At 38.7% G+C, this 15499-nt stretch overlaps 1 protein-coding gene across 2 annotated transcripts in view; it reads right to left on the bottom strand.

Moving 5' to 3' along the window:
* ctdp1 (CTD (carboxy-terminal domain, RNA polymerase II, polypeptide A) phosphatase, subunit 1) overlaps positions 1-9316 on the bottom strand; it is a 124939-nt gene extending 115623 nt beyond the window's left edge. The window contains exons 1-3 of one of the 2 annotated variants that reach the window (XM_062047484.1): positions 8799-9316; positions 5868-5951; positions 5437-5530 (exon numbers count right to left, since the gene is read on the bottom strand). In XM_062047484.1, coding sequence (XP_061903468.1) covers positions 5437-5530; positions 5868-5951; positions 8799-9094 — 474 coding nt within the window. In that variant the 5' untranslated portion in view covers positions 9095-9316. The remainder of the gene's footprint in view (positions 1-5436; positions 5531-5867; positions 5952-8798) is intronic. The other variant, XM_062047483.1, reaches the window with a different exon arrangement.
* Between the last annotated feature and the right edge of the window lie 6183 nt (positions 9317-15499).

Genomic DNA, 15499 nt, shown 5'->3' with positions numbered 1-15499 from the left:
TGATCTAGTTATTTACATTAATTAAACATTACTTTGGTTCATTCACACATTACTTTGGCATTTTTGCTTTGATGTCATGACATGAACCTTCCTGGGAAATTTCTGAGCAGCTTGCATTTTCCTTTTTTTTCTGCTTCAGTGGATTCTGCCCTGGATTTTATAGCCAATTTCTGTCTCGTCAACTCCCTCTCCACTTCTAACTGCTCCAAATGCAAAAATCATAAAGAGTACAAACAATATTTATTTTATTAGCTAACTTCCTTTATCTGAATAGCCATTTGTGGTTTATAGCATGAAATAACAAATATATTGCATTCATGTTGTTAATGTTTCAAAAGGATTCACTATCCATCCATTTTCTATCGCTTGTCCCGTTCGGGGCCGCGGGGGTTGCTGGAGCCTATCTCAGCTGCATTCGGGCGGTAGGCGGCGTACACCCTGGACAAGTCGCCACCTCATCACAGGGCCAACACAGATAGACAGACAACATTCACACCCACATTCACACACTAGGGCCATTTTAGTGTTGCAAATCAAACTATCCCCAGGTGCATGTTTTTGGAGGTGGGAGGAAGCCGGAGTACCCGGAGGGAACCCACGCAGTCACGGGGAGAACATGCAAACTCCACACGGAAAGATCCCGAGCCCGGGATTGAACCCAGGGCCTAACTAATCAATGTCAAAATATAAACAGTAGAAATAATGAACAAAATGTCAGCTACTGTCTTGTTGCATAACACCAATGAAAAGGAAATGTAGCGTATAGACAGGCTATACTGTAGCAAAAGTCATCACGTCTGCCACAATCATGTGTGTTCTTAAATGTGTATTCCACCTCTTCCAGTTTTGATTTGGGCTTACATGGTAAACAACTAAAATTAATGTGGTGGGTATTGTTTTATCCAGACGCATACATTTGTCCAAATGTGACCAAGTAGACGCATTGTGGGTTTCCTGGACGTTGTCTACATCGCTAAAAGAAAAATCTAAGGAAGACAATCCCTCTGCCATCTTCCACTAGTGTTTTTTATATAAAAATCGCCCGCTTGAAAATTCCCTCTTCTCTTCTCTGACTCTCTCGTCGTCATTTGGGATGTCTGTTGTGATTTCCCTTCCTAGTTCGATGACCCGCCCTATCTAGCCTCTGATTGGCCTGTCCGTAATGTTTTGCCCTAATCTTAACCAATCGTGACACATCATAGTAAACCAACCAACGATTTCCTTATACGTAAACCAACCAATCATCATTGATGTTTCCCATATATTTTGTCCCCTGCCCGTGGAGTTGCTTGCTTCGTAGCTTTGATTTTTAAGTTAATTTTTATTGGAAAACCTTAGCTTTTAACACTGGATTATCAAAAACCGTACTCATTACGGGAAAACTGTAGTTGTTGGCAGGTATGGCAAAGAGACGGATCAAGATTTTAACACACATTGTAGGTCGGAAAAACGAAGTAAAACTGAATTAAAAAATATATATTTTTACGGGGATAAAAAAAGACGGATTTCCGACTATAGATGGAAAAATCACATGCCTGTGAAGATGTCAACATAGAGAAACGTGAGAACCCACATATGCGGTCGTCTCCAAGGTTTCTCATAGTCATTCACATCGACGTCCCATTGAGGTTGTGAGTTTTTCCTTGCCCTTATGTGGGCTTTGTACTGCGGATGTCGTTGTGGCTTGTGCAGCCCTTTGAGACACTTGTGATTTAGGGCTATATAAATAAACATTGATTGATTGGTTGATAAACAACAGAACAAATACCCAGAACCCCTTGCAGCATTAACTCTTCCGGGACGCTATAATATACACCCCCCGCTACCCCCCCACCTCAACCCCGCCCACCTCAACCTCCTCATGCTCTCTCAGGGAGAGCATGTCCCAAATTCCAAGCTGCAGTTTTGAGGCATGTTAAAAAAAATAATGCACTTTGTGACTTCAATAATAAATATGGCAGTGCCATGTTGGCATTTTTTGTCCATAACTTGAGTTGATTTATTTTGGAAAACCTTGTTACATTGTTTAATGCAACCAGCAGGGCATCACAACAAAATTAGGCATAATAATGTGTTAATTCCACAACTGTATATATATCTGTATCGGTTGATATCGGAATTGGTAATTAAGAGTTGGACAATATCGGAATATCGGATATCGGCAAAAAATCCATTATCGGACATCTCTAATTAAGAGTATGTGAAATTTCAACTCCTACCTTGTTTACCGTATTTTTCGGAGTATAAGTCGCTCCGGAGTATACGTCGCACCAGCCGAAAATGCACAATAAAGAAGGAAAAAAACATATATACGTTGCACTGGAGTGTAAGTCGCATTTTTGGGGGAAATTTATTTGATAAAACCCAACACCAAGAATAGACATTTGAAAGGCAATTTAAAATAAATAAAGAATAGTGAACAACAGGCTAAATAAGTGTACGTTATATGAGGCATAAAAAAACAACTGAGAACGTGCCTGGTATGTTAACGCAACACATCATGGCAAGAGTCATTCAAATAACTATAACATATAGAACATGCTATACGTTTACCAAACAATCTGTCACTCCCGATCGCTAAATCCCATGAAATCTTCCTCCCCGGTGTCGCCTCTGGTATGTCCTTTCTTTCTGCTGGTCGATTGCCGTTCTCTGCTGCATATTTCACTACGTCCGGCTTGTAATCTGCAGTATATGATTTCCTTTTCGGTGCCATTTTAGTTCAGCCCTTCTCAGTTTTTATAAGATACCGCCAATGTTGATGTGATCTATTTTAATAGCTACGGCAGTAGCATATAGCAGTTAGCATCCCATGACCCACAATGCACTTCTGCCATGACCCTCCCCCGCCGAATTCTTATTGGTTGACGTGTGAGTGACGATTACTGACGTGTGTGTGACGATTGCTGCCATTTGCTTCGTCTCTTACGCGAATGAGATAAATATTATTATTTGATATTTTACAGTAATGTGTTAATTTCACACATAAGTCGCTCCGGAGTATATGTCGCACCCCCGGCCAAACTGTGAAAAAAACTGCGATTTATAATCCGAAAAATAAGGTACTTGCATGACGACCTTCTTAGTTTTCTAATCAATCAGAAATATCAAGCAGCTAAAATGCGCCGAACATGGGTAATTGTGGAGAGTGTTTTACATTTTCCCATTATCCCTTGTAATGGATTTAAATTAGTGTAATTTTGATTTTTTTTTTTATGATGATAGGGCTGTTATTATTATAGCCACAAAGTACAGTGAGCAGGTTGTGTTATGTGTGACCATGTTTGTAAACATTTTCTGCTGGTTGCGTTTTTTTTCTGCACCACGACGAGGGAAGTTTGTTTGGATTGTGATATACTGTATATATTTTAGTTGTGCTGGATTTCCACGAAAGTATATTGAATGGTCACTGACTTTAGTGACTCTTAACGGCCACCAGTTGGCATCTCAACAGCAGCTATCAAATGGCATGTAATATGAAAACACCACCCCGACCAAACTGCTTATTGAACTCCTGCCGTCTTGCGGGCCAATTAAAGACGCTGGTGGGCCGTGGTATGGACACCCCTATGTTACCTGATTCGCTGTTAGCATGTCACTCCCACTGATCGGTGAACACTTCCTGCATTGCCAAAAGCCTTTGTTTATGCATCCAACCTTGCTTCGCTACTTTTGGTTTCTTTCGAGCGAAAAATAAATATAAATGATCAACTGTTTATCGATAGCAGTTTTTATTGATATGGATTACGTGGCTATCATGTTATACATAGTGATATCATTTTATCGCTCAGCACTTAGTTTTAAACATTTGCTTTGCGTTACAGGTTTTTACTCACTTTTGGTCTCTCCTACAAAGTCTATTAGAATTACACGATTACATCCACATGAGTCATGGCAAATTATGCAAATTAGACAATGATGTCATCTAATATATATTGAAATGGTAACATTAAGTATTGCATTAGCTAACATTACGATTAGAGATGTCCGATAATGGCTTTTTTGCCGATATTGTCCAACTCTTAATTACCGATTCCCATATATACAGTCGTGGAATTAACACATTATTATGCCTAATTTTGTTGTGATGCCCCGCTGGATGCATTAAACAATGTAACAAGGTTTTCCAAAATAAGAGAACAACTTCAACTCAAGTTATGGAAAAAAGTGCCAACATGGCACTGCCATATTTACTATTGAAGTCACAAAGTGCATTATTTTTTTTAACATGCCTCAAAACAGCAGCTTGGAATTTGGGATATGCTCTCCCTGAGATAATACTGATACCCACTACAACTATGGGAAATACTATACTTTGACTTTCACAAAGTCTAAGTCTAAGAAAGTGCATTATTCATTTTTTTATTTTTTATAAACATGTCTCAAAACAACAGCTACAAAAACAATGAGGACACACAGCTTCAGTCCAGAGTATACTAGAGTAATAAAGTAAACAATAACATAGTCCTCCTTTAGTGCAAGACTGCCTGGTATGCTGTATAACAGGAAATTATAAACTGGGCTCAATCTGCCCTGCTCTAACGTATTTGTATGAGTAACAAAAATGTGCTGCAAGCTAGTGGTGAGTGCTTGAAGTGGCCCACCAGTCAGTCAGAGCTTCTGAAATGCTGCGTTGAGACAGGGCACCTCCGTTCACTGCAAGCTGCAAAGTGCGCACCATGCAGGGCTGACTAGCCACACCAAACTCCCCCGTAGCTTTTGACATATTGCGTGCGTTGTCCCTGACCACAACGTGGGCTTTCGGCTTGGGGTGGTTTTTGTTGTATCTTTGTTTTTTCTCGGCGGAGTCTTTAAGCGACAACTTTTTTTCGGTGTTTGCTTTTCATCCATCTTTCGCTTGTATTCATCGTGTATCTCCTTATGATTCTTGAAGAGGTGGGAGATCAAATTGCTCGTATTAAAGGAAGACGTCTTGGTTCCTCCTCGCATAACCAATTTTTTGCAGTCATTGCAAATTGCCAGTTTTTTATCTGTCAGACACACTTTAAAATAATCCCAAACCATAAACATGGTGTCGTTAGTCAGTCATCGAGCGAGCGAGCGAGCTTGTTAGCCACGGCTACAGCACCGGCAACAACACACTCTTGTTGTTGTTATGCTAATTTTACTTTGTGAAACCGATACCGATAATTTCCTATATCACATTTTAAAGCATTTATCGGCCGATAATATCTCTACTTACGATAAATGTGGTATCAAAAAATAATTTTCATAAATTTGCAATAAAAAGACACTTTTTTGGTGTAGTGTTGCCATTTTCGGCAAATGTAATGAAACATGTTGACAATTTAACCTAGATCCTTTTAACACTGAATAAAAACTAAATGCCACAAAATGTCTCTGTGATGTATATGATATAAAAAAAATAATGCACACAAAGAAAAAAAAAACAGGTACCACCGTCACATGCCTCACCTCAGAGCTGACCATCAACTCGGGCACACTGTGCACCATGGAGACTGTTGCCGTGGAGATGGGAGTTTGCTGGTTCCCATTTGTGCTCTGCAGCCTGAGAGAGAGCAAAAGACAGAGAGTGGGTGTCATGCTTTTTGCCGGTGTCTCTTAAGTCCTTGAACACAAGGTGACTCAGAAGAGAAAACGCTTTTGAGTTGGAAGTGTTTCCAATTGAATTTGGCGAGATTCGAACTAAATGATTTATTACCACAATATTGTTTTCTGGCGCCACCTGAGGGTATGATCTCAAAATGAAGGCAGAGCAAATACTATTAGCTACAATAACAGACTCTAGCAGCTGGCTTAGAAATCAACTTGATGCATCACAAACTGCCCCAGTTGACAATATGTGTAAACAAACATTGCTTGTTTTTATTATTATATTTCCTTACTGAGTCAGGTCTTGTCCACATTCAGCGCATAAGCCTTTCATCACTATAGGGTGGTTGCATCCTAATATTCTGACGATGACACCCCTGGAAAAATAAAAAGACAAAAAAGACAGTACAATGTTAGTAAGTGATGATAATGATGAATATGAGCATAACACTAGGGCTGGGCGATAAAACGATATGAATATATCTCGCGACAGACACGTCATTTATATCAATTATAATTTGTTTTTTTTCTTCGCCGTAAGAGACCCGGAAGTTGCGAAGCAAAGATGTTAGCGAAGCAAGGTTGGTTGCATGAATAAAGGCAATAACTCTCTGGTAACCGAGCAATGCAGTAAGTGATCGCTGATCAGTGGGAGGGACACGTTAACAGCCAATCAGGTAACAGTATCAACTCTCAAGTTTGGTTGTGCCATCTTGTGTCGCGGTTGATTTTTCTCTGGAAAACTAAAAATTTGTGCTGCAGAGAGATAAGAAATTGCTGATAAAACAGGAAAAGTCACCTCTACAGTTTATTTAATTTTTTAAAAACAGACCATATTTAGATCGAAGACCACACCACTTAGCGGCGCTCACCGCTGAGCCGTAACTTCCTGACACTAAACCCCCAGAAAATAATTAGTCTCAGGTTTCTATTTTTACACTTGCATTACTTTTTTACACTTTATTAAGCATTTCTTACGTATTCCTCATTTTTTCACCTTCATTTTAAGAGGTTAAGTTGATTGGCAACACTAAAATTGGCCCTAGTGTGTGAATGTGAGTGTCAATGTTGTCTGTCTATCTGTGTTGGCCCTGTGATGAGGTGGCGACTTGTCCAGGGTGTACCCCACCTTCCGCCCGAATGCAGCTGAGATAGGCTCCAGCACCCCCCGCAACCCCAAAAAAGGGACAAGCGGTATAAAATGGATGGATGAAGTATGTTTTCCATGGTTGTATTGACATTTCCTTTCCGCCTTGATAGCTGAGGGGATTACAATCGGAGACGTTACATTTTAAATACAATTATTAAAAACAACTTCTTCAGGTACTTATTTTCAATTAGGACAAAACAAACATCGATGTCGAGCGATATAAACTACTTATATCGTGATATATCATTGCCCAGCCCTACATAATAGAAACAGGAAAAACAAGCTTGTTCTGTAAAGGTTAAAGTTATTTAAATAGAAATCATTAATAATTACAATATTGTAGCTACAAAAATACAGTAAATCGAGTAATATTGTTGAGTTGAGATTGAGTTTATTTCAAACATGCAAACATACAACACGATACATCACAATTTCTCTTTTCAACATGTTCGAAAGGGAGTAGGAAGAAGCAGAGCTTATTAAATCCTACCCCTTTTCTTTTACATAACAGTTGCTAAAACTTTTGTTCACTTCCTGTTCTCAATTTATTCACAATATACTGCATAAGTAATCACATATGGGGCGGTATAGCTCGGTTGGTAGAGTGGCCGTGCCAGCAACTTGAGGGTTGCAGGTTCGATCCCCACTTCTACCATCCTAGTCACTACCGAGAGTAAAACAACTTGCACTGAGCCTAGTCTATAAAATCCGCTACACCTCCCTGATACTGAAGTACATGTCAAACTACTTCCTTAACGTAAATGACCGCCATAACCACAACACCTGAGGGCGCTCCACTAACCACGTTAAACCCAGATTCCGAACTAACAAAGGTCTTAACTCATTCTCTTTGTATGCCACATCAATATGGAATGCACTCCCAACAGGTGTAAAAGAAAGGGCATCTCTATCCTCCTTCAAAACCGCACTAAAAGAACACCTCCAGGCAACTACAACCCTAAACTAACACCCTCTCTTCCACATAATATCTCTAAATAATCAAATGTAGATACTTATTATTATGCTTTCTGATCTCTCTCTGTCTATGTCCACTACTTGCTGTACATATCCTACCAAGTCAGTTCTACACTGTTTCAATGTCAATTTCTCTGATGATGCAATTGTTGATGATTATTGTTGACTGAAGTGTTGAAACCAACCAAACCTAACCCCCCCCCCCACCCCTCCATATCCCACACCCCGGATTGTAAATAATGTAAATAATTCAATGTATATACCCTGATGATTATCTTGTGTGATGACTGTATTATGATGTTAGTATATATTTGATAGTATACAGTATATCTGTATCATGAATCAATTTAAGTGGACCCAGACTTAAACAAGTTGAAATACTTATTCGGGTGTTACCATTTAGTGGTCAATTGTACGGAATATGTACTTCACTTTGCAACCTACTAATAAAAGTTTCAATCAATCAATCAAAACCGTTGTGTCCTTGGGCAAGACACTTTCCCCACCTGCTCCCAGTGCCACCCACACTGGTTTGAATGTAACTTAGATATTGGGTTTCACTATGTAAAAGCGCTTTGAGTCACTAGAGAAAAGCGCTATATAAATATAATTCACTTCACAATAAAAATAAATAATAATTGGTGGTTATATTTCATATGATGGGATGAGTAACATTATTTTGAGAATGAATGAATGGATTAAATGAATTCAGAATGTTTATTATATTGTAGACATTTAAAATAAATTTATGGAATTATGTGACGAATCAATAACCGCATCATACAATGTCCCACTTCCGGTTTCAAAATAAGAGCGAACACATGTAGCTGCTTAAAATCAAGCGTGGTAATCCCAGTAATTAATGTTTAGCAATTTAAATAATTCACACCTCCTAGTAAACTGAAGCTAACAAAGCAATGACTTAGCTTCACGAACATACAAGTAGTTTATTTTGAAAGCAAAAACAAACTAAAACATTGTACGAGCGCGCTTGATAGCTGTGTACTAAACGAGCTAGCTGGTTAGCCAGATAGCATAACACAGCTGCAATGTCTTCCCTCAAGAACCACAACAGGCCTCGAATGAGAGCAGCACTCACCCAGGCTGGATGACCTGTCCGGGCTGACAGCACAGCTCCTTGACGACCCCCGCGCGGTCCGACTTCACCTTCTTCTCCGGGACCCTGGTCGTCGCTGCCCACTTGTTCGCCACGATGGGGACGCAGAGCGCCAACACGGAGTCCACATTGACGTGAGAGCCAGGCTTGACTTTCCACTCGAGGAGCCGACAGGGGTGCGTCCCAGACGTGTAGCGGATATCCGACACCTGCACCGCGGGACCCAGCCTTGATGTATCCCCGCCACCGCCGCCAGAATCTGCGGGAAGGTCCTCCATCTGCTCCGTGGCCGCGCAAACGCAAAAAACGAGCCTCTAATGTTCCGTTTAGAGTGTATCCACCACAAATTGCAATTGTAGAAACATTTAAAAACTTTTAAACGACAGGCTGGCGGGGAGAATTAAAAGAAAAGTGCAGGATTTTAAAGCCACTATCGACACGCAGCCTCGTTCACTCTTCCCGCCCGTAAACAGGAAGTGGCAACACTGCAGACACGCAGGTCCCTATGACAACTTCCGGTAGTTAAAACGAGTAGAAAAACACTAAACATAATAGAGATAGTTTTTTAAATTTTATTTCGGATATTAATTCCTAGTTCATTAAAATTATAGTTTTGTAACATTATATATTGTATATTTTTCTAAAAGATCAAAAGTGCAAAAATAGCCAAATGTACTTATGACGTCATAAAGTTCCCGCACAGAGCGCTTTCCCGCGTCCAATCAGATCGCTCATGTCAGGGGTGTCCAAAGTGCGGCACGCGGCTCGTTTTGTATCTCGCGTTGTAAAATAGTAATATTAGATATTAGGGGTGTGGGAAAAAAATCGATTCGAATTCGAATTGCGATTCTCACGTTGTGCGATTCAGAATCGATTCTCATTTTTAAAAAATCGATTTTATTTTTTTATTATTATTTTTTTTTGTTTTTTTTTTTTTTTTTTTTTTTTTGTTGTTTTTTTGTTTTTTTTTTTTTTTGTGTTGTTTTTTTTTTTGCCGATATCCGATATTGTCCAACTCTTTAATTACCGATACCGATATCACCCGATACCGATATCAACCGATATATACAGCCGTGGAATTAACACATTATTATGCCTAATTTGGACAACCAGGTATGGTGAAGATAAGGTCCTTTTTTTTAAATTAATAAAATAAAATAAGATAAATAGATTAAAAACATTTTCTTGAATAAAAAAAGAAAGTAAAACAATATACAAACAGTTACATAGAAACTAGTAATTAATGAAAATGAGTAAAATTAACTGTTAAAGGTTAGTACTATTAGTGGACCAGCAGCACGCACAATCATGTGTGCTTACGGACTGTATGCCTTGCAGACTGTATTGATTTATATTGATGTATAATGTAGGAACCAGAATATTAATAACAGAAAGAAACAACCCTTTTGTGTAAATGGGGGAGGGAGGGTTTTTGGGTTGGTGCACTAATTGTAAGTGTATCTTGTGTTTTTTATGTTGATTTAATAAAAAAAAAACACCAAAAAAAACAGATACCGATAATAAAATAACCGATAATTTCCGATAATACATTTTAAAGCATTTATCGGCCGATATTATCGGACATCTCTAAACAATACACAGCAATACCATAACAATGCAATCCAATTCCAAAACCAAACCCGACCCAGCAACACTCAGAACTGCAATAAACAGAGCAATTGAAAGGAGACACAAACACGACACAGAACAAACCAAAAGTAGTGAAACAAAAATGAATATTATCAACAACAGTATCAATATTAGTTAAAATTGCAACATAGCAGTGATTAAAAATCCCTCATTGACATTATCATTAGACATTTATAAAAAAATAAATAAAAGATCAATAGTGTCACAGTGGCTTACACTTGCATCGCATCTCATAAGCTTGACAACACACCGTGTCCAATATTTTCACAAAGATAGAATAAGTCATATTTTTGGTTCATTTAATAGTTAAAACAAATTTACATTATTGCAATCAGTTGATAAAACATTGTCCTTTATAATTATAAAAGCTTTTTACAAAAATCTACTACTCTGCTTGCATGTCAGCAGACTGGGGTAGATCCTGCTGAAATCCTATGTATTGAATGAATAGAGAATCGTTTTGAATCGGGAAAAAATTGTTTTTGAATCTAATCGTTACCCCAAGAATCGATATTGAATCGAATCGTGGGACACCCAAAGATTCACAGCCCTATTAGATATAGTGTTTCATACAACACTAATTTGCATTGTCACTTTTAACACAAAGCTTGATGTCAATGTTTTGTATAGCTATGCGTACATTTGATAGGTGTTTGCTTTCAAAATAAATGACTTATATGTTAGTGAAGCTAAGTCATTGCTTTGTTAGCTTTAGCTTACTAGGAGGTCTGAATTATTTAAATTGCTAAACATTAATAACTGGGATTACCACGCTTGATTTCAAGCAGCTACATGTGTTCGCTCTTATTTTGAAACCGGAAGTGGGACGTTGTATGATGCGGTCATTGATTCATCACATAATTCCTTACATTTATTTTAAATGTCTACATATTTACTGTATTTATAAAGCTACAACATTGTAATTATTAATGATTGTCATTTAAATAACTTTAACCTTTACAGAACACGTTTTTTTCCCTGTTTCTATTATGTAGGGCTGAGTTTTTGATTGATTGATTGAAACTTTTATTAGTAGGTTGCACAGTACAGTACATATTCCGTACAATTGACCACTAAATGGTAACACCCGAATAAGTTTTTCAACTTGTTTAAGTCGGGGTCCACGTTAATCAATTCATGGTAAAATTGACATTGACCTACATTGTTATATTATTGCATAATATTAGGAATAATAATACATCAAATGTATATAATGCTTTTCTAAGTACTCAAATATGCTTTACATAAGCAAAACAGAAGAAACTTAGACAAACTTTAATGATCCACAAGGGAAATTGTTCAACACAGTAGCTCAGTTACAAAGGATGGAAAGGATAAAGCAGGTATAAAGTAGACTAAAAATGTACCGTAGTAGCAATATGAAATATAACATATATGTAATATTTACATATTATATATACAGTATATGATATATTATATTATATTTGTATATAATATATACAATATATAACAATTACCATGTACAATATTACAGTATATGTAACATCTGAAGCATAAAATAGAGAGTAGATCCAACAGAAAATATACATTATAAACAAAGAGAGGTAGCCAACATAGAAGCGGTCAGGTAATAGACGGATATCATCTATTGTCTATTGAGGGCTAAAGTATCCCCCTTGGCACTGCCGGCAACCATTATGGTAAGCTTTGTTCACCGATGGGTCATTGTTTACAATGGCGCTACACGCAATATTTCCCAACTATTCAGTGGGAAAATCACATTACACCGGCTTTGATACGATGGAGGAATACTGTATGTCATTGGATAGGTGCCTTCGTTGTTGTAAGACATCCAATCACCGCTGTTTTACTCTTGTAACGAGTAAGGGACTTCTTATCCAGTGAATCAGCGTATTTCTCATGCAATGTTATTTACCGCTGGATAATACGGAAATATCACGTCTGCATTACAAGCGCTAGAAAATGGATGGATGGATGGATGGGCATTAAATAGCACTATTGCACTCGGTAAACAAAGCCTACCAAGCTGGCGCCAATGCATTGTGGGATACTTTTGAAAAAAAACTGAAGCCCCTAATAGCTCCAGCATCCTTTATTTTTCTGTATGCCGCCACATACAGTATGTGCAATTCACATCTGCGTTAATAGCATTTATTTAGAAATGAAAAGTCATCATTCACATCTGCATATATAGTACTTACAGTTGCCATTTCCATATTGACTATTCAGTCACATACAGATGGTATATAACATACACAGGTGTTTGTCATTTTGCATAGCCTATCTCCCTACTGTCTCCATCCATCCATTTTCTACCGCTTGTCCCTTTAGGGGTTGCGGGGGGGGTGCTGGAGCATATCTCAGCTGCATTCGGGTGGACAAGTCGCGACCTCATCGCAGGGCCAACACAGATAGACAACATTCACACTCACATTCACACACTAGGGCCAATTTAGTGTTGCCGATCAACCTATCCCCAGGTGCGTGCCTTCGGAGGTGGGAGGAAGCCGGAGTACCCGGAGGGAACCCACACAGTCACGGGGGAGAACATGCAAACTCCACACAGAAAGATCCAGAGCCCGGGATTGAACTCATGACCTTTCTGTATTTTTATATTGATGTGCTGCTGTCCACTAAAACATAAATCTCTCAATTGCAAGACGTATACAGGTATATTATGTTCCCTCCAAATAAAGTTGTATCTATACAATTATTTATATAGTATATGTGTATACTGTATATATCTGCGATGAGGTGGCGATCTGAATGCAGCTGGGATTGGCTACAGCCACCCCCTTAGAAAATCTTTATTGTCCCAGAGGGGCAATTTGGTTTGCAGCAGTCGTCATTAAAAACAAGGTACAACAGTAAAAACAAGGTACAAATACATAAAATATACAAACCATCATGAAGGCATTGAGCTAAAAACTATTTGTAGTACAATAAAAAACTAATCATCACACATCGCTTCCCACTAAAGTGACTGTGCATAGCAGCTAAGCTTGTTTAAGAAGCTCATTTATAAAGTCAACAGCTGATCAAAGGATCTTGTGTATCTGTTGTTTTTGGCCTTCCTATTACTAGGGGCGTACCTGCGTCCTGAGGGCAAGAGTCTAAACTCTGAGAAGAGAGGGTGCTGAGGGTTGACCAGAATGGCCTTTGCCTTCTGGATGACTCTGGCCTGATAGATCTGGTTCAGGGGGGGACAAGTGATATGCTGAGATAGGCTGCAGCGCCCCCAGCGACCCAGAAGGGAATAAGCGGTAGGAAATGGATGGATGTTTGGAGGAGAAAAGGTGAGGCCTTTAATCCCATAAACACCATTCCTACCGTCAAGCATGGTGGTGGTAGTATTATGCTCTGGGCCTGTTTTGCTGCCAATGGAACTGGTGCTTTACAGAGAGTAAATGGGACAATGAAAAAGGAGGATTACCTCCAAATTCTTAAGGACAACCTAAAAGGTTGGGTCTTGGGCGCAGTTGGGTGTTCCAACAGGACAATAGAATAGAATGGACATAATTGTCATTATATTTACATATAAAGAGATTAAGTACTCCAATTTAAGGTGCGGTAGTGGGAACAAATATGGGACAAAAAAGAATTACACAAGAAGTAATAAAGATAAAACTAAGAATTGAAATAAATAGACTACTATCCAATAAAAAATAATAAACAATCCTGTACAATATACAAAATACTGTACAATATATAGAACAAGACAAGAATACCGGAGTGATAACAATCAGTGTCGGATGTATTGCACTCGAAGGGTAATATTGCACAGTAGGGTATGACAATGACCCCAAACACACGTCAAAAGTGGTAAAGCAATGACTAAATCAGGCTAGAAAAGGTTTTACAACAGCCTTCCCAAAGTCCTGACTTAAATGTGTGGACAATGCTGAAGAAACAAGTCCATGTCAGAAAACCAACACTTTTAGCTGAACTGCACCAATTTTGTCAAGAGGAGTGGTCAAAAACTCAACCAGAAGCTTGTGGATGGCTACCAAAAGCGCCTTATTGCAGTGAAACTTGCCAAGGGACATGTAACCAAATATTGACATTGCTGTATGTATACTTTTGACCCAGCACATTTGGTCACATTTTCAGTAGATCCATAATAAATTCACAAAAGAACCAAACTTCATGAATGTTTATTTGGTGACCAACAAGTATGTGCTCCAATCACTCTATCACAAAAAAATAAGAGTTGTAGAAATTACCCACGACCCCAAGAGGGACAAGTAATAGAAAATGTATGTATGTATGTACCATGAATTGATTAACGTGGACCCCAACTTAAACAAGTTGAAAAGATTATTCGGGTGTTACCATTTAGTGGTCAATTGTGCGGAATATGTACTGTACTGTGCAATCTACTAATAAAAGTTTCAATTAGAGATGTCCGATAATATCGGACGGCCGATAAATGCTTTAAAATGTAATTCGGTTTTATCAAAGTAAAATTTATGACTTTTAAAACGCCGTTGTGTACACGGACGTAGAGAGAAGTACAGAGCGCCAATAAACCTTAAAGGCACTGCCTTTGCGTGCCGGCCCAGTCACATAATATCTACGGCTTTTCACACAGTCAAGTGAATGCAACGCATACTTGGTCAACAGCCATACAGGTCACACTGAGGGTGACCGTATAAACAACTTTAACACTGTTACAAATATGCGTCACACTGTGAACCCACACCAGACAAGAATGATAAACACATTTCGGGAGAACATCCGCACCGTAACACAACATAAACAGCAGAACATATACCCAGAACCCCTTGCAGCACTAACTCTTCCGGGACGCTACGATATACACCCCCGCTACCACCAACCCCCCCCTCCCGAATTCGGAGGTCTCAAGGTTGGCAAGTATGCTCTAGTATACTCTGGACTGAAGCTGTGTGCCTTCATTGTTTTTGTAGCTGTTGTTTTGAGGCATGTTTAAAAAAAATGCACTTTGTGACTTTAATAATAAATATGACAGTGCCATGTTGGAACTTTTTTCCGTAACTTGAGTTGATTTATTTTGGAAAACCTTGTTACAT

This window comes from Entelurus aequoreus, linkage group LG05 (genome assembly GCF_033978785.1).
Source record: "Entelurus aequoreus isolate RoL-2023_Sb linkage group LG05, RoL_Eaeq_v1.1, whole genome shotgun sequence".
NCBI lineage: Eukaryota > Metazoa > Chordata > Actinopteri > Syngnathiformes > Syngnathidae > Entelurus > Entelurus aequoreus.
This window is presented reverse-complemented; position numbering and strand designations above follow the sequence as displayed.